The sequence below is a fragment of the Cladophialophora immunda genome, assembly GCF_000835495.1.
Source record: "Cladophialophora immunda strain CBS 83496 unplaced genomic scaffold supercont1.5, whole genome shotgun sequence".
Classification (NCBI taxonomy): Eukaryota; Fungi; Ascomycota; class Eurotiomycetes; order Chaetothyriales; family Herpotrichiellaceae; genus Cladophialophora; species Cladophialophora immunda.
The window spans coordinates 1638013-1663472 of NW_015622545.1; the positions used below are offsets into that span (position 1 = coordinate 1638013).

The following is a 25460-nucleotide window of genomic DNA, read 5'->3' on the forward strand; positions in this document are numbered from 1 at the left end:
TATGCCTGACTCAGGGCTGGGGAGGAAGCTCGATAAGGAGGCCGGCGTCTTTTACCGGAAATGATCAACGGGGAGCTCGAATCTCTGGAGCCACGCCGAATGGTCGATACCGTCGAGATACCCAGAGTATCTCTCCCAGGTTCTTCGATAATTCCAAATGTTGCTAGCCCAGCCACATGAAGGGATGGTTGAGGGTATGGCACAAAAGAATAGGTCAGAGGCGAACGAACGGGGCGCTGACTGCGCAGAGTAATCAGCGACCTATAGGGGTGGAGCGGATAAGTAGGGAAGCCGGGGCCGGTGAGATATATGACGGGGACCGACTCTCTTGGAGCGAAGCCCTGAGCGAAGCGATGTCTAGGTAGAATGGATGGTCTCTCGTCCTAATAGAGCTGAGGATGATGAGACTAGCCGTGGCGCCTGGTGGCGGTGAGATCGTCGTCGGGGGGATCGTTGGTTATCGAGTTGAGGGTTGAATGAGGTGTCAAAGGAACCAATACGGCGTTTGGATGACAGTAAGCGGGAACCAGAACGAGGTATGCGTGAAGGGCGAACTGCGAATATGCCAATGGGCCACAGTCTCCTAACTCAGTTGTGTTTCTCAACATACTTTGTACAGCACTAGAGTGAAGTGCGGTCATGGACGTCGTGTCCGTCGTCGGCGCCAACTCGTCCTGTTTGGTGCCATTCTGGGGGTCATCTTTTTGGATGTTGGGGTTGATCTTCTCAAGTGGCAAGACGTTGGCGCGCGAGCCAATGTGGCATCGCGAGCCAACATCTTGCATGAGGGTGTCCAGGTGAGAAAATGATTCTCATAGATATATATAAAACGCGTCCTTTGCCAACCCAAACAGGGAAGATTGCACAGGGACGTGCAGAGAGGCCCGCAAAGTGAAGGTCCTCTAGCATTGGTCCACCATAAGCTGTGTGACTCAGGCGGCGCTGGCTCTCATCGTGGTTGATCGAGTCCTTTGCAGGCCTGCCGGTGCGCACCGTTCAGCGCAAACGGAATTGTGCCGGCCAGGAAGGTGTCAATTTCAGCGGGCAGTTGATTGATCAAACAACAAAGACGGATTAGTCGTGGCGACAGTGGAATCGATAACAGAGCCAGCGGGAAGGTCTGGATGAGCTGCGTCAGTGCCGTTCAAGCCGGCAAAGATGGCCTTCGCAGACTTCAGAATGGTCGTCAAACTCGGCCCAAGAGGTCTGATAAGGTCATAGGTGCCTGATATGACATACGTGAGCTGTTGGATGGTAAAACCAGCAGCGCCCATCTTGTTATACAAGTCGAGGAAATCCAGTGTCGGATCTGCTTCTTTGAAGGGATCTCCAAGCAGCTGGATTAGCTCTATCAGTAGAGCTGGTTTGAGTGCTAATGTTTGCGCGAGCAATGCGTAGCGGTAGGTTGTGGATATTGAGTCTCGCGCGAGATTCTCCTCGCTAGACGCTCGGCAGCTTCCAGGCCAGGAACGAGCGTGGATGCGTCGGTCAGTGTTTGAGGACTGAGCCCGCAAACTAGTCTCGCCGAATTTGCGCTTCCAGGTGAAAGGTCTCACTCATTGGCCTGGAATGGCGCACGGCGCGACATATTCACCACGGCGAATTCCAGCCCAGCCGAAGTGGAGGGCGTCGACTTCTTAAGGCCTGTCGACGATGCTCTGTTTGAAGAACTCCGCGCAACGCTGCGTAAGTACGAAGTCATCATTCTGAGAAAGACAGCGCTCGACGACGAAGGCGCGCTGGCCTTAGGCCGACGCTTTAGCGACCTCGACGACGTCAAAGTCCACCGAGCAGCCGCGAATTTCCGCATCGACAACGGCAGAGGTCAAGCTGGTGAAATTCAAGATCGGATCCAAGTCATCTGGCTTGAGCTTGAGAGCTGCACGTATGGCGGGGATGTGAGCAGAGATTGGTGTGGTAGCAGAGAGATAATTGCCATTGATGTCCGCTGTGAAAACGTGGTCGACTCCGATAATCTTCTGAGTCAGAAACGACCTCGCGTACAATGAGCTGGATACAGAGTGCCGATGACAGTGCGGGTGCAAAGGGAGGGTGTTAATTCTTTGACTTCGTTGCTGACGTTTGAAGCCGTAAGTAGTAGCTACCGGAGGAGGCTTGCTCGAACGAAGATCTAGTGCCTCTACCTTGGGCTGCGGTTGAGGAGGCGTAGTTTTTCCAGCGATGGTGCGTCCAACAACAGGAGAACGAAGACTGGCAGCGTTGGGCCGTCAGCAGACTCTAGAACAATGATCTTTCCGAGGCAATCGAACCATCTGTACAGGAGGCCGAAGATCTCGGAGTTTGAAAGGCATACCAGAGGATCCGCTTGGTCCCCTTGATTGACTGGGTGTGCGCCAATGTCTTGATCAACGTCAGGTTGCATGGACTCGGGGAATTGGATGACTTTGCGAAACGATTACGCTTCGATCTTTTGCCGTTTTATCCACCAGTGTTTCCAAAGCTCGGTAGCTGAAACGGATGCTCGACATAACGATCAGGTCGCGGCCTTTGGGATAAAATGGGTTCACAAGATTCGTCTTGGTGAGATCGACAACTTTGGTGTACTGCATATTGGCCCGCGTGAGGAACTGGGCTTTCATCCAGCGTAAGCCAATGAGTTTATGAGGATTGTCCGACATGAAGTCTGCCTCGTTGTCGTACCCCCAATATTCCTAAGATTTTCGCACTCCAATCTGCTTCTGATAATGGTGATCGGTGATTGATGACGTTCCCGTTCGTGCGAGGACCTCAAGATATGATTTTGGCCAGAATGACTCTTTCATGAGGATGATGTGTTCCTTCCTCTTGAATTATGTCCAGAAATGCGGCCAAGACTGTGCTGCCGATTGTTTCATGATGTAGAGCAGACAACATCGAGTTATCTTCGGTGCCAAACGGCCGGACTGCGACCGGAGTGACGTGAGGCTTGCGGAAAACATCCAATACTTCTGTCCGGGATGTCTTCAGATCGTTCAGGTAGACTCGATTCGCCGCAATTGGTTGATAGAAAGGTCAAATGCCAGAGGATACACTTGCAGGCGTCGATCGTATCCTGAGAATCCGGTGTGTGCATTTTGGAGTGTGTACCCGGATTGACGAGAAAAGACTCCAGAACTTCGTTGACAAGGTCGATGGACGGGATGAGAGTATTCGCATTTTCGTAAGTCAATTGTAGGCGAAGAATGTCAAATCGCCGTCTCGATAGGACTTCTAATGCAGCGTTTTGGATTCCGATGGCATCGGTGTTTGGAAACTTTGGGAAACTTGTTGTCGGATCGACCGACTCATCCAGGTTATTGTTTCGTAGATACTGGGCGAGGTCGAGAGCAACGGGTTTCAGCAGCGGGCTGCTTGGGGGACCTGGTTCACTTTTCACCTGGTATGCATATAAACAAACCCAGGGCCATGAATTGAGGTAGAAAAGGTGAAAAGGTGAAAGGCCCAGTAGTGCTTCCCAGATGGATGACCTAAAGATTGGATTCACGGCTCCACGCTTGAGGGACTCTTTTCTACGCCCAATGACACCATAACCGCCTCGATCGGATCGTCTCCACCAAGTTTGCGTGGACAACCACGCTTCGAACGTATGAGTTCCCGAGTGTATGAAAACACTACTGCGGCAATGTCGCATCGTACTCACCAAGCCAGAGACGAGAGTCCAGATGGCATCAGAGAGTAAAGGATCTGGCCCATATCAGACCTTTCTACTGGACCTGCTCAGATCTAAAGAAAATCCCTCGCTCGCTCACATCTATCACAGTCCGCATTCCTGTCAGTGCACATTCCTCTCAGTCCGTGCCACACGGTCTGTGCCCAAAAACAAGTTCTCTTCCTTATTGCGGACCACGCCACTATCAAGCAACTGATTCTGTATCAATCTTGACACAAAGACCAAGACCGGATAGGCAAGGACACCTCCATTCCGATAGCGACGTGAGACCCAGGGGGACATCATCCGCGTTTTGCACTGCAACGATAATAACTCCTTCAGCCTATTTGCCCCGATCGAGATCTTCAACAAGGCTATCCAGGCCATCGTCCTCAACGCACAGTACGCGAGAAGGAAACGAAATTCTCGCCAGGAATGAAAGACTCAGACACCGAGCGACTCGCCCAGAATCCCTCCGCCCAAAACCGCGAAATGTCCCCTCATCAAGACTGAAGACACTGGAAACCGTGCCTCATTTTTCGGGTCGCAACGGCTGAGCAACCGCACGGGTATTTTGCAGTCGTACCAGACGGAGAAGAGGAGTTCAACCCATTGAAAACATCATTCAAGTGGGCAGCCATCTGCCATCATAATGATCTATGGTTATGCCTTTATTTCAAGGTCGTATTGAGTCCTCAGACCGTTGGCGCTAAGAGCCCGGGAAACAGGCCAGGTTTTGGCCATCGAGCCTGAATGTGGCGCAGGCTCGAGAGGTAAGTTTCTGCTATATCTTAGCCAAAGATGCCCAAAACTAACCACATTCGTCCGGACAGAGCCCAGTCTCTCACTACGTCCATCCGTGAATACTTGAGGATGACAAACCGGAATCCAATGACCGAGCTTGCCCAGACCTCCCCCAGACCTCGCAAGACATAATGCGGACGAAGAGAAAGTCTCCTGAACCCCTCTCGGAGAATGACCAACGTCACATCACACAAAACGGACCAAGACGGCAGACGGTCTAGGCATCAGATTCGGCGGGATCTCTCAAAAGCCCAACGACAAGAGAAAATCCTGGCCAAGCTGCAACGACAAGAGAAGATTCTGGTCGAGGAGCAACCTCGGGAAAGGAGTCTGAGTAAGATGGTTACGACAACAAGGATAATACTTCAAAGCATAGCACATCACGGCCGACACCACTGCCACCAGCGCCACCACAGGATGCAACCTCAACGCCTGACCAAGACTATTTAAAGCCTCCTCCAGTGGTACCCAAGTCATGGTAGGAAGCAGGCACCCTCGGTGGCATTGGAAGTCTAGTGGTGAATGAATGCTTCGACGATAACCCTGACCAGATGATCGACTTTCTGGCCTCGTCCCTAGGATACATGGAGATCAGCAAAGCCTTGAGAAATCCATGTGTGGCCAGGAAATTGAAGCTTCATCCGAACGAAATCTTGATGGACCATAACAGGGGGCCCAGCTGGTTGCGGTAATTCATCGTGGACTGGCCAAGTGCTTGCTTGCCAGCCTGCTTTTGCCTCCTGTCGGCAAAGATAGAGAGGCATATGGAAAAGACGGAGATGACGATTTCGGATCTCAGAATGGTGGGTCGAGGCAGAACGGAAGAGGGACGCTGGCGCTAGAGTGAATGATCTGTACCGTCTGCGAGCGCTCGAGTCTGGTTGGTTCACGTGCTGGTGCTGGTGGAGTGACATGGATGCAGCGTGGAGCGTCTGGTAGCAGTAGTGGTTATGAAGTGAAATCAATGACAGAAGATATTCAGTTCAAGTTGAGAGGCGGCGGGCGGTGTGTGTGCACAGCGTGTAGAACCATGCCTGTACTGGACTGCGGTGGGCTGATACCCCGCTTCTCTGCGAGCTGGCAAGAGTCCCATCTCTGGGTTTCTGCCCGTGGAAATGATCGTCTTCGTGAGCCTCTGGGACTCGGTGTCGCACTGGCTCCTAACGTGGGTGTTGTCCCTGCAGAGAGCCGTTAGGTTCGAGCTGTTTGGCCGCATGGAGGTACCTGTGCTCACCTGCGTGACAGGAATGGCGTCTTGCAAGCCGCCCGCACCGAGCCTGTTCGGATTGGAGATTGTCAGCGGAGGGAGGCGTTGGGAAGATGGCCGGCGTTCATTCCACGCACTGTGCGGTCGAACTCTTCGTAGACAGTCCGTTGTGTCTCATTGAGACCACCGACGGTTTGCTTGTAGGGCTCAGGAATCCACCCTACCCACCGATTGATTGATTCTTTAGGGAATAATATCCCGGTCTCCTCCTTCAGCAAGGAACCGGCGGCGGCGTTCTTCCAGATCAGAACAGCGTCGGTGACCAGGTGGTCGATTTCTGCAACAGCGCACTGCTCGGCTGCCCGTTCGACAAACGAACAAGCGGTGTCCAAATTGTCATTAACACACATCAGGGTGTCTGGGAAAGTTGCTTAAATACCCCGTGGAAGCCGAATCGGCATTAGCGATTGAGCGCGTCCTTGCACGCTATTGTATGAGTAGCTGGGAGGACGTTCAGGCGCGCCCGGCTGATCGGCTGATCGGGATTCATGGGCGGCAGACTCGTTTGTGAGGAGTTTTGAGCAGGACGGAGAGCTTTGAGGAAGGCAAGGAGTTTTGAGGAGGGGGAGGAGTCGTGGCGTGGCGTTCGAGATGAAGCCGTTGGGTGAAGCGACAGATGAAAAGCTCTCGCTTGTGTTGTTTGGCCCGGTGGTGTGGTGCAAGGTCTTAGCAGTCTTCGTTCGTCGGCACTTCTGCACGGACATTACTCCAGTCACAAACGTAATTTTCAATACCATATCAATAAGCCTGATACAATACCTAATATAACTCGAAAGGTATTAATATTTTAGCAATACTCTTGGTATTTCCATACGCTAAGGCCTAGTTATATGGAAATAAAAAGCCAAAACTTTTCGCCCCTAAAATCCTTTCCTCTGTGATGGGTTGAACCCTGAAGGAGGCTCGGTTCGGAGGAACCAGCGCCATGCCACCTCCCAATTGGTCAGCCGTACAACATCTACGCAAGGGGTACACGACCGCGCAAGGAGTGCAGATCAAGAGAGTCTTGACAACCAGAACACCGCACGCAAGGGGTGGATGGCGTATACAGGAATAAGGAGGCAAGGGAAAGAGGCAAGACAAAAGGTACCCCTTATAGGAGGGCGTACGATATAAGGAGAGAGGTAGTCTGCGTTGAGAACAAAGTTCAAGTCCAGGAGCGCGCTGCTGAGAGCTGAGTGCTGAGTGCTGAGTGCTGAGTGCCAGAGTCAGGAAAAAAGCCAAAATTCTGGGAGTTCCTCTGGCCTGCTCAGTGCCCTGCTGAGACTGAGTGTCTGAGTGCTGGGAAATGAGTGCTGGGGAAAAAAAAAAAGAAAGTTCTGCGAGTGCCTTCTGCCTTCTTGCCTGCACTGACTGCGGTGCACAGTCTGCATGGTCTGACCTGCACTCGCTGCGCCCACTCTTGATATCACTCCCCCCTCCAGCAGCCCCAGAGAATGTTTCCCAGCAGCACAAGACGAGTTCTTCCCAGCTCAATAAAATCTTTCCCAGCCCAGAGAATGTTTCCCAGCAGCACAAGACGAATTCTTCCCAGCTCAATAAAATCTTCCCCAGCCCAAAGAATGTTTCCCAGCAGCACACGACGAGCCTTTTCCATTTGCCAATTCATCTTGATACCATGCCAAACGGTGCCTGAGAGCCGGGGAGCCGCATCGTCTGGTTCGGCTTCTGCTTCTTCTGTTGTTTCTTCGCCTCAGCGTCAGTAGTGGTGCGAGCGTTGTCACCATTGCCAGTTGCAGGAGTGGTAGTGGTATTGGCCTTGTCAACCTGGGCACCTTCCGGCTCTGGGCCTGCGGACAGCTTGCGTTTAGACCGCGTCGTCTGAACAGGCTTGGTCGGATCCCATCGGATGAGCCCAGCATGCTCCTCCTCCAGCTCGTTAGTGCGATCAGCCTGACCGCGGCTGTCACGCGCGTACACAGCAAAGTTATCCTCCCCATCCTCCTTGGAGGTGACAGCGATAGAATCAGACTTCATCGTCCAAGGGTCAAAGGACAGTTGAGCTTCAGGCGACCAGCTCGGTAGGCGAATACCACCCTGAGCAGAGGGTTAGCAGGCGAGTGAGTGGTGGATGAAACGGAAGAGACTCACGCTCTGGGCATTGACCTCAGCCAGTCTCCTGGTGGCCTCCACAAGTTGGGCGAGTCCACGGTGGAGAGCATCCTGGTTCGCAGGCTGCTCCTTGGAGCGCTGATCAGCCGCGATGAACATGGCGTCAAGCTGCCTGGCCATCGCCTGGATCGCACCTCCTAGCCGGCTGTCAGTACGCTTTCAGCCTGTTGCGGATGTTGAGCACTCACGGCTGAACTGATGATAAATTGTCCAGTTGCTCACCCCGGCCCGAATGAGGAACCGGGTCATCTCGATGCAACTCTTGGGGATCTTACCCGTTAGCAAGCAACAGGCAAGAGAACAGCTTGACTTACTGGAACGCAGATTAAGTTGAGAGATCGACAGTGATCACAAGGACCTCTGGATGTGTTACAGGTCAGAGAACCTGAATCTCGATATGAGTGGTTGGCATACGAACAAGTAGGGTGAAAGCTGGTGACTTACCACTCTCCGTGATGAGAACTTGGTTGTTCCTGGCCAGGCTTCGAACACATCTTTGACAAACGTGACTACTGGGAGAGTCGCCTGCGACGCGAAGAGGAGTGAGCCTGTCTGGAAGAGGATCGGGCTTCTTTGGAAGAGCGTTGAGCTTCTCTGGGCTAGGTTGCTGTTAGCATGACGGGAGTCGATACAAGGAGCGTATACTCACGGAGCCATTTCGAAAAGAAGAATGGAAAGAGAGAGGAATGGGGAGAAAGAAGAATGGAGAGAAAGAAGAGTTCTACAGAAGGGATTGATATAGCCTTGGCCGTCGCAACGTCAAGGCACGTGCAACGCCAAAACCTAAGCACATCTTGCTATTGACTCAGGAACACCTTATTGAGATCTCACTGAGTACGACGAGGCACTGCCTGCGCTTCGGCGTGCAGTCGCTGTCGACCAAGTAACCTTCTTAGATACTCCTTTGTCCTACAATTCACCAATTCAAGTGCACAGCGTCATAGCCGCCCCGGGTTTGTGTCTTGTTATCATGCACGGAGTATGGACACAATGACAAAGCCCGCCTCAGTCTGATTGTCCTTCTGATTGCCCTCCTCGCCCAAGAAGACCTTAATGTGCGAGCACCTGTACTACCTGTCAACACCCATGCCTCCACGCTCTCTTGTCAAGCCTCATTTTCTGCATCAACAACCTGACATCAGATCCTTGAAGATGTGCTCTTTTCGAAAAGATGTTGACTACATCTGCACTCTGTGGAAGGAACAAAGAGCTGCAAGTCAAGGATTGCTTTACATCATGGCAGCTCTGAGATGCTACGCTTTGATAGTAAAGGGTCGGTGGCCTTGTCCACATTCGTCCTCGATATCATCAATGGCCTCTGGCCCGGGACTCCGTCGCCAGGTTGTCCAAACGTATCCCCTCCCAAACAGACGATCCGGCTCCTTCCAACGATTAACAGGCCTCCAAGCATCTCTGTACCTACGACTAGATCACAGCCTACACCTCGAAAGAAGACGATATACAGCGGCCGTTTTCGAATATCGGCAATATTTTCAACTGGCTGTTCAAGAATGCCCATCCATACACGGTTCCCCTGAGCTCGATTGGTTACACAACAACTTTTCCTGCTGATAACAACATTCAACCGAAAACTGCCGAAGCAGGAATCTGCTGTGAGACGCAGACTTTGATCAAGATCCGACGCGAAACAGACGTGGACGTCATGGTCAGAGCTTGGAGTGATGCTAGAAACAGCGCAGACAGTATAATGGTGCCATGTCTGTTCGAGGGTCTCTTCAGCCCTACGTCCGGATTAGCCAGTTACCTGGACATGTGGTACTGGATGTGCTCAAGCCCTCCTATGACAAGCTACTGAACAGGTGTGAGTGGCCGTGGCACTTCTCACTACGCGTGAAAAACTGCGAAGCAGCACTTGCCTCGGTCAAGCCTACTCTACGGTCATGAAAAGATCCAATGACATAGCCTCCGACTGCGAGGCATCTAATGGCTGCAGGGCATCCAACGACGGCGATCTCGACAACGAGGCATTAGAGTTCGACGACAATGCATTGGAAGCTGAGGCGCACGAACACACCTCAACCGGTTTCGGCGACAATCCTGATGCGACCACCGGTGTTTGGCCACCGGCTCCACAGTTCAACTGCTCTGATAACGCGCCGATCGTGGAACCCGACCCGATGCCATACGGCAGATTCTTGGAGATGCTCAACAATGATGGATTTTGAATGTCCACAGGAGCAGCCGGAGGCAGCCCCCCTTTCTTGGAGTCCCAGCAGATGGGCACAGCAACTCCGAGGTGGCGAAGAAGCAGGGAGTTGGTGAGGTCGACGACCAGGACCAGCGAAAGAGGCGAAAGCTGGAAGAGCATGCATCATCACATTCCAGACCAGTTGAGCTGGAGACACTGGAGTGAAGCTCATCCAGGGACCTTGAGATGGTCAAGTCCTGAGCACTCGTTCATACCAGCCACGTGTCGGACACGGACTAGATGGCATCGTCAATGGCGTTTTCCGCCGGGGAGCTGTTGCGCGGCGCACAGTCCCCGTCACCCGGTCGCGTTCGAAAACATGGCCTACGTCAAAACAACAACAGCATCAATGCGAATCAGCAGAAGATATTGTAAGGAAGCTATCAGCACTGCAGTCAGCATCGGCAGAAGCTAGGGATTGGTGGAAAAGAGAAAGATGGATGAATCATGTTGACAGACCCAATGTATTATGTATATCAGCCCCGCCTCTGTCGGTATGCCTGCCACCCCCCAACGACAAGGCTCGGCCAGCAACCTTTTTGCGACTGATTGCAACACGCAACCTAGTTCATATTGAGTCACAGTCGACGCGCTCGCAAGCAACATGCATAGATACTTCAACCACCCTGCTCAGGTGTGTTGTCGTGCGGGAGATTCTTACCCAAATTCGTCCATTCTGTTACCTTCGGCCTTTATGCTCCCCTCGAGAGATTGGACAACTGAATTTTGCAAAGACGGGCGTGGGTTTCTTGGCCGCACTTTTCAAGGCAGGTCCAAGTGCGAAACCGAATACGGCAAGTATTTCTCGCCCGGGCTGCTGTGTTCTGAAGCTTTAGAGCTAGGAGCATTCTGCAACGCCAGTGTCTCTCCGGCGCCCTATGTGTGAATAAAGCAACGACTGCTCGTCTGCGTGGCCGGGCGCCCCCCTCCTGGAGTTGTCTTTGTGACTGTTCATCTGTGCGGCCCCCCTTCTGGAGCTGTTGAGCCGGTGGGAGAGATCGATGGTGAGGGTGAGGGCGAGCTCGGGTTCTTCGGTCTCGGGGCTGGAAGTGTCTGAGCCTGCGGCAGTTCTGGGACTGAGTTGCTCGCCATTTGGCACTGCGAGTGCTGGTGCTGATGCGGATTCCAGTCCAGTCACACAGCTTCCCCCATCGATGTTCAAGCTTGTTGGGCCTTCCTGGGAGGTGGCCAAGACGATCAAACTCATGCTTGTGCCGGGACAAACCACCAGCGTCGGGCCCCAGTGTTGCCAGGAATCGATTGATCGATGAATCCATTCCCTATAACCTGATTGGCTGGGATAATGTTATTCCGTTCCTAGCTACCTACCTAATACGGAATAGAACAGTGAGACTATGCTGTTTTAGGAGCGACTCTAACTAGACCTTCTACTTGTAGTATTAACACGGCCGCTCGCCATTTCTCGTGTCGCGCGTGACTATTGTTGAACAAAGGCGGAAGTGCATTGGACGTGCCAAGAAATCACTCGGCTTTTCTGACTGCGCAGAAAGACACACATTTCCCGTCAGCACCACCAGCCAAAAAATACAAGCTTCGTCCTTCCTTTGTCTTCATCCCTCCCTTGTCTTCACACTACCTCTTACTCCTACAAGATACCCTTCGATTTGTAACACACGGCACTTGAACTCAAGTACGATGCCTCCGAAACGGAAGCTCCTAGAGGAGGAGGAGATCACGACCGAGATCCCAGATGGGTCCGGCGATCTCTCCACCGGCGATCTCTCGAGTGTCTTAACCGACTTTGTGTCGTCGGGCAAAAACTCGACCGTGACTTGCGGCGGCTCCATTGCCTTGGCTGACGTCGCAGCGCGGGTCCCGCAGGCCCCCCGAAAAGATGGTCCGAGCAAGGCCGCCGGCAAGAAAAAGGGCAAGGCAGCAGCAGCCAAAAAGTCGACCCCGGTCAGTCCCATCGCGATTTACTGGGAACGCCGCGACGGCTCGGTGGCCAAGGTGAAGCTCCCGGTCGTGGAGGAGGAGGGGAGAGAGGATGACGACCACATCAACGACAACGTGGCGGCGTTCGAGAACTTTGTCAGCGACTGTCAGCCGGCCGGATTTGGGCTCCAAGGCCAAGACGTGTACGACGAAAGCGTGCGCAAGGCCTGGGCCATGGACGCGTCCCTCTTCACGACCAACCTGTGTCCGTACGCTCTGGGCATCTTGGATCGGATCGAGCAGCTTCTGCTGCCCAATGTCGCTGGGATCGGTCCCGGGGGCGTCCGGGACGGAGGATTTGTCCGGGCTGAGCTGTACAAGATCAACGTGAGTCGTCAAGGACGTCCAACTCTCAAGGGGTTTTCCTCGCAGTCCGTGTTCTAAGTCACGCTAACGTAACGTGTCCCGGCGCAGATGTACCAAGGACCCTCAGGCTTCTTCAAAGGCCACATCGACACGCCCCGTGGGAAGACGCAATTCAGGTCGCTGGTTTTGTGCCTGCCCAGCCAGCATGAGGGCGGCCAGCTGACGGTGACCCATGTCGGGGTCTCGACCACGTACGACTGGGACACTGTGAAAGGAACCAAGGCACTACAGTGGGCAGCTCTATACAGCGACTGCGAACACGAGGTCTTGCCCGTCACCAGCGGCCACCGCGTGACCATGACCTTCAACCTGTACTACGAGCCACGAGCCCGTGGTCGCGGCGGAGATCCTCTTTCCGGACTACTGAACTGCAAGCCGGCGCCGGTGGACATTGCAAGCCTTGCCCCGTACGGGGTCCTGCAGGGGTTGCTTCAAGATCCGGCGTGGATGGCGGACGGTATGTTCCAAACCCCCCCCCTTCCCCCTTCAATCCATCCCTAATTACTAATTCGTTTTGCCATGTATGCAGGCGGGGACCTGGGCATCTACTGCGCGCACGCATACCCCACGACGACCTCAAACGTCGCGGAGGATTATCCCAGCAATCGCCAAGCCGCGGAAGCGCCGAAATATCTCCCCAGCGACGCCATTACTGCTCTCAAGGGCACCGACATGTCCATCTACGCGGTTCTGTGCCATCTCGGCCTCCAGGTCCAGCTGAAGCCGATCATCCACAAACCCAAGACCCGCACGTTCCGCTGGCACGACGGCGACGACTTCCCCCTCGAGGTGACGCAGGGTGCACCGGGTACGGTGTTGACCTCGACGACCGTGCACGATAGTACCTACGAGATTGCGAGCGCCATGGGCAAAAAACTCAATAATGTCGTGTGGGTCAATAAGCCGTTGTGGAAAAGCCTGGCCTTCATCCATACCGTAAGTCCCGCTCCCTCCCTCCTGCAGCTTTGTGAAAAGAAGAAAGGGGCGTCACGGCTGACTGGATTGTGTACCCATTTAGTACATGGGAAACGAGCCCGAGGCGGCTGGCATCACGTACTCGTACATGTCTCTGGTTGCCACCATCCCTCCGGCGGCCGAACGCGTCAAGAAGCAAAAGACACAGAAGAAGTAAGAGATACAGACACGTTGGCCCCGCCTCTTCGCTCTCAGGGTGATGATTCAGACGAACGAGGGGACGCATATCTACGCCGGCTGGGGAAGTTGACGATGACGACGAATGTGTCTTACTAAAAAAAAAAAAGCAGCCATACGGCAGAGAAGGGGTGTTTCCTGGGCGGAAGCTGACCATGACGACGAATACGTCTCGCATAAAATCAACCATACGGCAGAGAAGGCCCTGGGCGTTTCATTCTTCTTGGTCGGTGACACCCGACGCGCTGGTCTTGCTAAGTGGGCGTCTAGATCAGACAGCGGAACAATTATTTGATCAACCTCTTTTACTTTGATCCTTTCTGTTGCTGTGCTGTGCCGTGCCGTGCTTTGTTTTGTTTTGTTTTGTTTTGTTTTTTCCTATTCACCATGTTCGCTCGCCTGTGTGATTTATCGACGGATGGATGGAGATGAGATGTTGTTCAAGCGAAATCATGCCACATGCCACCCGCCGGCCGTATGTCTTGCACCAACTTGAGCGGTTGTCAGAATACCATGGGCCACTCGGCCACTCCACTTGACTCGAAACTTTGTGTCAGGGAAAAAAAAGAAACTTGGGCTCGTTTGCACCACCGTGGTGTATACACACTTGCTGCAAACCCCTTGCCGGATCACTAAACTTCCTCGGTCAGGCTTTTTGACTTCCCATCGGTGTGTCACACGGATCAAAGAGGCGGGCCCGGCTCAAAAGAGCGAGTCTGACAAGCAAGACATGCGGCGGGCGTTGAATAACTATCCGTCGATAACTAACAAAGGCGAGTGAGCGAACAATGGTAAACAGGACAAAACAAAACAAAGCACAGCATAGTGGGTGGGCGAGTGGGTGGGCGAGTGGCGTAGGTCCCGGTACAGTCTCTCTCAGACTGGGAGGATTTGGGGGGAATGCGTCCCCTCTTCGACCTCTCTCTCCTACTCTGATCTGTCTTCTCTGCCTTCGCTGCCTTCTACCTTGAGATCTTCCACATAAGCAGTTGCAACAGCAGCGGCAGCAGCAGCAGCAGCAGTAGAAAACGACTTGCCTTGCACTGCCTTACCTTGTCTTGCCCTGTCTTGCACTGCCTTGTACTGCCTTGTACTGCCTTGTACTGCCTTGACCTGCCTTGAACGACTTACACTGAACGACTTACACTGCCTTCGACGACTTGACCTGCCTTGCACTGCCTTGCGTTGCACTGCCTTCCCTCGCACTGCCTCCAGTCCCCGTCCCCGTCTCCCATAAATGGCAGGGCCAGTTCCTCCCTTCGACCCTTCCATCTCTCCATCCCTCACACACTCACAACTCTCCACCAGCCTCTTAAATATATATATCAGCAACAGCGGTAGCCGCTTCGCCTCGCCTCGCCTCGCCCCGCCCTTGGTGCCAGTCCCAACTCATCTGGGCGGTGCGAGTTCCAATCTTCATCGGGGCGGTGCGGTGGGAGTCCCAATTCATCCCCACCCACCCTCCCTTGGTGCCAGTCCCAACTCATCTGGGCGGTGCCAGTTCCGATTCTCATCGGGGCGGTGCGGTGGGAGTCCCAATTCATCCCCACCCACCCTCCCTCACGCACAAGGACTCTACCCCCACCGTCCGAGGCGCCGCGCCGCTAGAAGATCAGGGTGAAGTCGGTGAACGGCTCAAAAAGTTCCAGATACGCACCCAGAAACGAGATCTCGGGGCGTAAGAAAGGGTACGAGCCTGCTGTGGCGTTGAAGCTCGACTCCCTGGATTACTACCTTCCACAAACCCGGAACCGAGACTCGAGGGGCGAAAGAAAGGGTACGAGTCTGTGGCGTTGAAGCTCGACTCCCTGGATTACTACCTTCCAGAAACCCGGAAGCGAGACCCTTTGGGCGAAAGAAAGGGTACGAGTCTGCTGTGGCGTTGAAGCTCGACTCCCTAGATTACCACCTTCCACAAACCCGGATGGGGCGGACGAGAAAACCGCGCAAGATTGGGACCTCGAAGGCGGCAATACGTTACACTCGGTGCTGGCGCTGAGAGGCGGAAGGTGACCGAACTCAGGTTGTGGGAAGGGAACGCCAAGGCCAAAGGTAACGGGGAAGGGGAAGGGGTATGTCGAGGAGGGCTCACCCATCATTCCGCCAAAGAGTCGATGATTTCGAGATATGCCCGACTCCCTCGATTACAATCTTCCCATGGACACCTCGGCTGTTCAGCCACGACCGGTGGGTGCTTCTGTCGCTCATCATTCCGCTAAAGAGTCGATGTTTCTGTCACCCATCAATCCGCCACAGAGTCGATGACTTCGAGGCATGCCCGATCCACTACTAGAACCACAGATCACGGACTGGCCTTTGATTTGGATGTTTCTCGACGGTTGGAGGACGTGTCTCAAGGCCGATATGACGGAAGCACGAGAAGGGCTGATCAGACTCCTAGAGGACACTCCCCTTGGGTTCAACGCTGTTACGGACTGGGTGCACTTCGACCAGGTGAAGAAACCAGAGTCATCTGACGACATCTTCAGCATGCTGCACGCGTACGTGTAGGACGCGGTGGCTGGCTGGTAAACTTCGAGGCGCTGCAGAAACCCGGGACCGAGGGAGGATAGAGGATAGCTGCTCGGCATACACATAGGGCGAGCCCAAGAAATGGGATTCGATATCGAATGGGTGTTGGCCACGAGGGGTTTGCACACGTTTCATCGACACTTTGCCTTATTTCATATGCCAGGAGAGGTATATATATCTCGTATCTTGCAATTCGTACATCTTTCATCTCGCGAATCTGTCTCGCGTATCTCTCTCATGTATCTTGCATCTCGTATTCTCGGCGAATCTTGTAGCTGACGTATCTGTTCCGCGAATCTTGAATCTTGCAGCTCGTTGATCTGTCTTACGAATCTGCGTCGCCAATCTCTCGCCACGCACTCGCTCACTGACTAACTGATTGACTGACTGACTGTGCTATACTTCGGTTTTCACCCCATGATGTATGCACACTTGCAAATCTCCTCGGGGAGTGATGCCCATCCGGCATTCTGGCTAGAGGGAGCAGGCGCAGCCAATGGCACCCCTAACTTCAAACCTATTCCATTACATAAGGAGACGTACCATGGCTATAGAAAGGGTCTATGGGCTGGAGCATCCTGAGGGATCTACCACGGCCTCGCCCCGTAGCAAGCTTGAGGACGCCGCTCTCGACGTCGACGTCGACGTCGACGTCGGCGACTTGCGTGCCCAGGTTGATTTATGGTCGCGACTAGCAAGCCTCCACCAACGCCTTCAGCCCGGCGTCAGAGTCCATGCCAAGCTGGCTGCATGCAAATGTGTCTGTCCAATGTCTGCCAAAAGCGTGTCCACAGACCCTGCAGTGTGACTTGTCCAGACTCGTCCTCGTCCTCGTCCTCGATGCGCGCAACTAGTGGAACCGACCACGATCGCTGATATCAAGGGTGGCCGCTGGTGGCGATATCCATTGCGGCTAAGAGCTCATTCACCTTCAGTAGCAGTCGGTCCTCGTCACCAATCGTCTTTGCCAGCTCTCCTTAAAACGAGATTGACCGTGCTGGCCGGCCGGGGGGACTGTGGGGGGATAATCGCAAGGCTGATTCTGTCAAGGCGACCACAGAATCCTGTTTAAGAGATGCTACTCCTAAGAAGACAGCTCACACGGAGCCATTCCATTTGACACACCCGTTCCCTCGTTCCCTCTCGACACACTCCCCACAGGTTGCTCAGAAGCTCGTTTAACAAGGGGAAGGGGCGTCTTTATCGATTCGAGCAACCCCAAACGGTTCTCTCCAGACAATTGTTGGGGATTAAACTCAAATCGACCGAAATCCACCGCTGCCCTCGTCGCCGCAGAATGCTTGACTGTACATAGGTTCGAGCAGCCTACCCATCACCAGCAGTCAGTCATTCAACCTGGTCCGGATCGGTTTGCACTTTTCATTGGGGGGAGGGGGGGGGTGGTGGTTCCGTATATGTCATGGCGTGGTGTGCCTGCCTATTTGTCCTGTCAGAAGCTTGCCAGCAGCTTTCAGCGTTTTCACCTCCCAAATTCCTTCGAAACTCTCCACCAGCGTGTTTACTCTGCAAGAGCCATGGTTAGCATTTATTTAATGTCAGTTCCTCTTCAACGAATTGGGAGATACACACATTCTCTTTTGCCGACGTTGCGCGCACCCAGGCGCGGAATGAGCGGCGGTGTTGGACTGGTAGGATCGTGAATAGGTCATGGATTCGTCTGTCTACCTGTGCCTGCCCTCAGGCCAGGTCTGATCGTCTATATACAAAATGCTAGGTGCCAGGAAGACCTCTCCTGAGTCCTGCCATGTCGCAAGACCTCCTGGCACTAGGCGCAATCAGGTAACGCCTGAAGCGCACGTAAAACGGCAACTGTCTCAGGCGCAACAGGAGCAACAGCCTTTGTGCAACGAAGACGAAGCCATGCACGCCATCATCAAGAACGACATCACGACATACCCCAGTGTGAGCAATAGCCCCGATGCAACTATTCCAACCTCAGACCCAGCCTGAGACTCCCATCTCAGTACCTCAACCGACATCATCATTAGCTGCGGCGTATTTCGACAGGGTGGCCGTCAAACCCAAGGCACCCAAGACGAAGACTGTCGCCGAACCTGAGACTGCCGCCACCAAAGCGAAGAAAGGGACCATCCTATACATAGGAGCCATCTGCCCTGACTCGTATGTGGCCCTTTCTTCTTTGCCACAGGGGTCTCGCTTTGGATACGCAAGCAGGTTTCAGCTTCTTCGCAGACTGGTGGCGGTTTGAGCAACAAGTCAAAGAAGAAAAGGAACCGCGGCCAGCTCCTTCAACAACGCCGAAAGCTGAATCCACAAAAGAGGACTGAGCCCGACGCCGACATATCGAACTCCAGCTACACACGGCATTCCGCAAGAAGGGCTGAGGCCGCTGTCGATACTGAGCACTCTCGATACATCCCGCCGCCCAACGCTACCAGCTTCGACTAAAGGATTCCAAGAGACAAGGACTTCAGAGATAAGACGTTGGGATCTAGGAGGACAGGAGGCTTCCAACCAGGCCAGGACGGCAGTAATTATTGCAAGATTGGAGATTCGCAACGGTGCAAGTGTACGCAACGGGTGCAAACGGCCAAGTTTTTTCCCCCGACGAAAGTCGAGTGGCCACTCAAGTCAGTGCAAGACATACGGCCGGCGGGTGGTACGATCTCTCTTGAACTACATGTCGTCCATCTACCGTCCACACTGCGCACACCCGATCCTCCTCGAACCAACCCCGACGTGGGCGACTGGCTACTTCAAAGGTCTTCTTTCCAACTGGTGACTTTGACTTTCTTTTCTGCCGTCGTGGTGGTACCGTACGATGCTCGAATATCCGGAACAAAAAGAGGGGTCCCTGCGGCAGCGGGAAATATTTCGCTGCCCCATCTCTCCAACTGGCTAGCTAGCTAGCCATGTGAATGAATACCTCATCCATCCATCGACTACGCACACACCGACGTGCTCGGCTGCAAATTTCTCCAACGTGGCCAATAACGGCCGTAGGTGGTATGGCTCTCGCCCGCTACGCACCTTGACAGCGTGCGTGTCGGAGAAAAGATTCTGCAGCCACTTGACCACACACAGCACACACACAGTCAAACTACGAGAAATCGCTAGTGGATGCTGTCTCCGACAGGTACGTCGACTGAGAGCCCAATGGGTCGCCGCCTTGACAGCAACTTCGTCTTACTACAAGAATGTGGCGGTGCCATATTTCTGCTCAATCTGGTATGGTCTTTACTCTAGGAATGCCGGTCCGTATCTACTTGGCAACCAAGGTCACGTATGCCGCCTTTGCCGTGTTCCAGGCTCTAGATGATGATGATGAGGCCATCGGCTCTGCCCAGTATGTCGACAGACGCTGAAGCCTAGCAAGCAGTGTGCTGATTGTGTGCCCCTACGGGCGGCTCTTGTCACGGTCGGCACCTCACGTGACCTCGTGGCGCCAAGACCACGGCGTTCCGCTCTGCAGCGCTCATTTATCTTCCGCGCCACGAGATCTCTCTGAGAGTTTGACTCCAGCAGGACTGCGTATGGGATACAGCAAAAACCACCCTTCTAATCTGGCCCCCGTACCAGCCGCTGGAAGGTCCGTCCAGAGGAACATCTTTCACGACCACGGACCATGGGGCGAGCATGCCCGAAGTTTCGGCTCAGTTGGACTACCGAAAGAGACGGAACAGGACTTAGACAAAGAATGCCCAGACGAGCGAACCTCTTGGAGGGAGGGGGAGGTGGCAAACCACCGACTGTCTCTCAAGCTGGGCTGCACCCAGAACATCACTCACCTGCAAGACAAAGGCATTGTGGGCGACCGAGGATGCTTCCGGACGACCCCTTTGAGAAAGACCGACACATTCGACACGCTCGTCCTTTGTTTCCCTTACACAACTCAGGGGTCAACGACACCGTATCTCGCAGCCCCAGCCTTACCAGAGGCCATCCTTCCCCCTCTTTAATCGAGACACATGGTTTTATGCAAAGACCACTCTCCTGTTCGATCGAGATGTCTAGTTTCTCAGAAAGACATGAGCTCATGGTGGCTGCAGCCCTCGACGCTTTGGAGTCGCCTTTAAAGCCAGCGCGCCTGGAGAGCCTCCATCAACCGCAACCTCATCGTCCGCCCGCACTCGCCACAATCCTCCGTCTCCCAAACCCTTCTCAGACCTCAAACGTCGAGGATTGGCTCGCATCTTTGGACGAGGACCGAAAACAACACTCCAAGTCGGACAGTCACTGAACTCGCATCTCCCGTTTCTTCCAGTCGACAAGAATCCTGTCCGAATTGGAAATTCCCAAGAAGCCCACTTCACCAGACCCAACTCCGGAAACCTCTCCGGAGAGCAGAGCCTCATGTTCCCTGGTTGGAGCCCCTCGCTACCGGGAACGCAACCTCGAACATAACAACATCCACTTGCGCAGCATGAGTGAGAAGCTTCCTAAGCATGTTCAGGGTCTTGTGGATGATATGTTTAAAGAACGTCAGTCACCGGAACTAGAAGTTGAGGATATCAGAAAAGACACTAATCTGACTAACCTCAGCGACGTCAACGGCGCCGAAGTAATAGTGACCGATTACCTCCAAAAAAACATTTTCGAAGATCCTACGCATTCAAGGAGACTTGAAGGTCTAGGTATGACGAAGGGATTTTACCCTTTACACAGAGAACATATTCCAAGCTCCAACGATTCGGAGATCTATCTTCCAGTAAGTCAGCCGAAGCCGGATATCCTTTACGGCTACTTCTGGAAAGACTTCACATCGAGACAGCAGAGACAATTCATGACTATGGATGGCATCGAATATACTGCCAACAGTCAAGGACTCATCTATCCATTTTTCGTCATCGAATTCAAAGGTGACGGGCTTGGTCCTACCGCGGGAAGCCTCTGGGTCGCCACGAACCAATGTCTAGGAGGCGCGGCAACCTGTATCAACATGGCCGAAAAGCTCAACCGATATATCGAACGACTCTCGATGTCATCGACTGTTTCACCGTGGACACGACGGTCTTCAGCATCGCCATGAACGGAAGCGAAGCCCGCCTCTTGGTATCATGAAAGGAAGACGACGGGAGCGGCGGAATATACTATACCCAGCAAATCGGAGGGGCTTTGGTATATCTGCCTGAACATTACCTCCTCTTGCGCCGCTTTACCCGGAATGTACTCGAGTGGGGAAGAGACCGTCGCCGTACTCAAATCGGTGCAGTTCTCGACAGTGTTCAGTCCGGGAAGAAGAGAAAGCTCGATGCCATGTCTCAAGATGCCATCGAGGGCGATTCCAAACGTTCGCGGCGATGATCGGCGCGTTGAAAGCTTGGGGGCAAAGCGTCCGAGAGTCAAGAGTGGTATGCACCCGCCGCCGGAGGCAGGCAGCATCGATGATAGGAGAGCTCCCTTTGGCAGGTCCAGAGGAGCAACCAATGCTGACGGATGACTGACTAGGAATGTTACTGAGAGCCTCTCCGAAAAAGACTCCCAGAGTTGTCTGAGCTGTGCGAGTTGCATGAGTTGCATGAGTTTGTATGAGTTTGCTTGAATGTAAAACCAAAGAGGGGTCAGGGGCACTCGACCGACGCTCGAAGTAAGTGAATAGGTGAGTGAGTGAGTGCCCTGCAGAGGGAGTGCTGAGTGAAATAAATGTTGGAGTTCTGGGAGTCCTTCTACCCTCTACCCTCTACTCTATGGCCTCTGGCCTCTGCCTTTTCGCCTGCGAGTGTCGACTGAGACTGACCGAGTGCTCAATTTCCCTGTGCTCGCTGCATTCGCTATGCCCCACTCTCAATAAGTATGACTAGCGGCCAATCAGAACCCACGCTTTTCGTCCCAAAATCACTTTCTGTCCAACCGTCGACCGCGAGTGTGCTTGATGACTAAACTGTTGGACTTCTGCAACTCTGGCCTTTTGGGATTTGGCAACTTTGGCACTTTGGCAGTTTTGCTGGGAATCTCCGAGTTGGCATTGACTGGGGTCCCCGAGCCTGAAAAGAGACGCCGCACGTTCTTGTCCAGACACGCTTGGAGGTGCGGGCTTGATAGTCGCGGGCTATCTATTCAACAAGGGCTATCATCCATGATCCCACGTCAGCCCCCCCCCCTCCTTTGACTAGCGCTCCAACCCTTCCACCCCTTCGACCCCTCCCGGTGCACCAAGTGGCTCAGGCATAGCAGTGAGTGGCCCGGACATAGCAGTGGGCTGACGACGAGCAGCCAGGAGCATGGCGTGGGAAGATGCGTGCCGACATCGAACTCGACGGTGACATATTGTGGCATTCCTTCCTCAAGCCACCAGGGCGGTCGAACGGCTGGCACCACGGCGCCATGTCTGAGACATCAGATCATCATGACAAGAAGTCACGCGACACACTGTGCCCCCTCAACACCAAGAGTGGTATCAGCAGCAGCTCGGAGTTTCGCATCGACTATACAATTGGCCCCGAGAAACGGCCTGCCCCAAGAACCACCCCCCTGCTGCACCATTCCTACATCGGCATCCAAATGGCGCCGCTCGATCTCCAGCGGAGACTCCACGAGGCTCTGGATCTCACCCATCCGGCCAAGACAAGTTTGCCTGGGCTCAGCTTTTGGCTGTGGGTACCTACGCTCAAGACGGACGAAGAAAGAGTGTTCAGGTCCAACACCAAGGACTTTTGTTATCGCCCGAATTGCCTGGAAGAGGGATACTTCTCTGCTCGACACGGACCGGCCGATCCGGCGCGGTATACTAAGGGTTTGGCGTGATCTTTTCAAAAGGTGCTTATGGGGAATCCAATAGCGCCCAAGGAGAAACAAAGCCACTGCTCAGTCCATTAGTGCAGACCAGTGCCAACCGCTTGAACACATCCAGAAGGCCTCAGTCTCCGTCCCCGCCCGTTTCAGAGCACGGAGACACGACCCCCTCACACCCGTGCGAGCCGGCGGATGAGAATGTCCGGCGGCTTTTACCACCCCAGCAGTGCCCTGAGAGCATACTGCAGGCAATCCTGAGCGCAAAGGGCCCCCTACCCGTGACAACGAAAGTGCCGGACCGCAAAGTGTCGGGAAGTCCGCTACCAGACACCATAATATGCTACCAGAGGACTATGTGGCCCCGCTCGTGAAGCGTCACAGGTCAGTAAGGCCGATACAGAGGCATCGACTCAGATCGATGACGGAGCGAGGCAGCGGGAAGCGCTATCGGTCAGCGACAACAAGGCCAGAACCGAGGCGTTACCCGAGATCGATCATGAACAGACACACAGCCTAATGCGCTAGGCGACCCTTTTGGGCCGGTGCATCCCAGGGCGCGTGGAGGGCGCCCAAAAAAACAGCAGCAGGGTATAACAAAGGCACGGACAAACACTAGACGCCCACGGAAAGCACTTCGCAAGGTGAATATCAGCTGGGAAATGAGCTGGCGGGGCATGGGAGTCGGTGTCATCCGTTAGGCGGGGAGGTTTGCTGCACATCGATTCGTAGCATACATAGAGGGCACAATTGAGGCGTTCATCACTTTGCTATTTTTGCATGTAAGCCAACACCGTTGTGCCACGGCGACACCACTGCAGCATCAAGCTCGCCGCCAACTCAGTTGCCAACCAACCTGCCCCATCCATCGCACGAGCACAGGACACCAATAGCCGGCCTCGATACACTGGACGCAGAGGAAAGCGTTTCGCGCAACCCTGAACTGCCTGCGTCAGGCCGTCCGGCACCACACACGCATGCTCCCAGGCTCATTTCCGTTCCAAGCAAAGAGCACACAAGATAATACTGGAGCCTTTTGACGACATGGAGGACCTGCTTGAGTGTTTAACGTGGAGAATGGCTACGGATGAAATAAACTGACCTGTGATAAGATCCACCCTTATGTTCTTTTTCCACGAATCATGTTCCCAACCTTTTTTCGATCAGCAATGGCTGACTACTCCGAGCTGCTGCCGATGCGCAGTGTTCGGTGGAGAAGCAGCATTCACGCCAGCCGTTGACAAGTCCACGTTTCTTCCCAACATCTGTCGGATCACACAATTCTGAGCTTGCATTGTTTTTCACATTCTGACAACGTCACAAACCTCGTTCCGTGTAAGTTGGTTCCCACCCGCAAACTCCAGATGCTTCAGCGGCTGCGTGAAGAGATCAATGAGGTCCACAAACACATCCTCGAAAGCAGTCAGAGTCGCGGCAAACCACATTTTGGACCATCATGGCGTGGTCGCCGCGTATGGACACATCAAAAATTACCAGATCGGTGAAGATGTCGATTGTGTGGAGTCAGGGTCGCTGTACGATGCCTCGCTGAACCCAGCGGTGTAGTCACACATGACTAATTCACGAACAAACCACAACTCAGACGTTTCTCCCTCTCCCTCTGCCTCTGGGGCAAGTAGACGTAGTAGCAGGTCAGGCCGACGATGCAGCCGCTCATTATACCCAGGAAGATCAGGCCCGGCCCAGCTGCCCGAGAGACATCTGGTACGTGATGCGCGGAAAGCCGTTTTTTTGGCTCCAAAGTCGAAAAAGAGAGTGGCCCTGGGCGGACACTCAGTGTCAAAGGGCGATGGGCACTCAGTCGACACTCGGGCACTCAGCATCTAGGCACTCACTCTGCAGCGCACTCACTCACTCACCCACGTCATGCAGCCACCTTGACAGCCTGCTTGTCGGAAAAAGACTCGGCAGCCACTTCAACTTGTTGTCTGCACCACACACACACACACAATCCAAGTTGCACATTGAAGCATCTTGCGTATCTGCATACTCGTCTGTCTTGCAACTCTTTTTTTCGTTTATCTTGCAGCTCGCGAATCTTGCATCTCGTGCGGATCTTGCATTGTTGCCCTAACCCAAATAGGAAGGTTAGCCAGGCTTGATTTTCACGTCGGCATGTCAAACCGCCGCACGCGTCTCCCCACTAGTGAGATAGCCAATCAATCAATCAAGTTGGTCCCACATGTATAGGCATCCAGGGCAACTATTCGTGACAATGGGGAAGCCATATAGAAGGAGAGATCTGTGTTGACATTGTGGAATCATCGCACGTTGCTCCGGCTGGGGTATATTAAGGTCCCCGACAAGGTCCTCAGGCTGCCGGGAGACACGCACACAAACCCCTGAGAGTCGCCAAGGTTGGCCGGTGGGAGTGCTTCATCGACATATGTATAGGGCACAACAGCCATTCCACACGCACACGCACGCACACAACCCAAAAATAAAAACAAAAACGGCAAAAAAACCTGATGTTCAGGGAAAAGCCCCAGGGGGGTTTTTATTAGATTTGAATCCCGGACCTTGCGGACCTTCTCCCCTCTCGACGCGGACCCCTCCTGCTCAACCTCCTTCTCTTTCTTCCTCCTTGAGCGCTCAACCCCAATTTCTCCCTTGCACTTCTCTCACTATGAGGCCTGTAGTCGAGTTGGTGTTAACAACGCAGATTGCAGTCATCAGATTCG

At 53.8% G+C, this 25460-nt stretch overlaps 3 protein-coding genes across 3 annotated transcripts; 2 read left to right on the forward strand and 1 right to left on the reverse strand.

Moving 5' to 3' along the window:
• Positions 1–1745: 1745 nt before the first annotated feature.
• Positions 1746–2639, reverse strand: PV07_08802 (uncharacterized protein; the record flags this gene model as incomplete). The annotated part of the gene is made up of 3 exons (XM_016395996.1): positions 1746–2211; positions 2315–2361; positions 2421–2639. 3 exons carry the CDS (start codon positions 2637–2639, stop codon positions 1746–1748), a joined length of 732 nt encoding a protein of 243 aa, XP_016245852.1.
• A 17395-nt stretch (positions 2640–20034) lies between these two features.
• Positions 20035–21881, forward strand: PV07_08803 (uncharacterized protein). Its single transcript, XM_016395997.1, has 2 exons — positions 20035–20510; positions 20572–21881. The coding sequence occupies exon 2, from the start codon at positions 20666–20668 to the stop codon at positions 21056–21058; it is 393 nt and encodes a 130-aa protein (XP_016245853.1). The 5' UTR covers positions 20035–20510; positions 20572–20665; the 3' UTR covers positions 21059–21881.
• Positions 21882–22103: 222 nt separating this feature from the next.
• On the forward strand, positions 22104–22934 carry PV07_08804 (uncharacterized protein). Its single transcript, XM_016395998.1, has one exon. It carries the CDS (start codon positions 22264–22266, stop codon positions 22771–22773), a length of 510 nt encoding a protein of 169 aa, XP_016245854.1. The 5' UTR covers positions 22104–22263; the 3' UTR covers positions 22774–22934.
• The last annotated feature ends 2526 nt before the right edge of the window (positions 22935–25460 follow it).

Coding starts and splice junctions, on each gene's coding strand:
- PV07_08803 (XM_016395997.1), top strand. CDS start 20,666: ATGACGAAGGGATTTTACCCTTTACACAGAGAACATATTCCAAGCTCC.
- PV07_08804 (XM_016395998.1), top strand. CDS start 22,264: ATGCGTGCCGACATCGAACTCGACGGTGACATATTGTGGCATTCCTTC.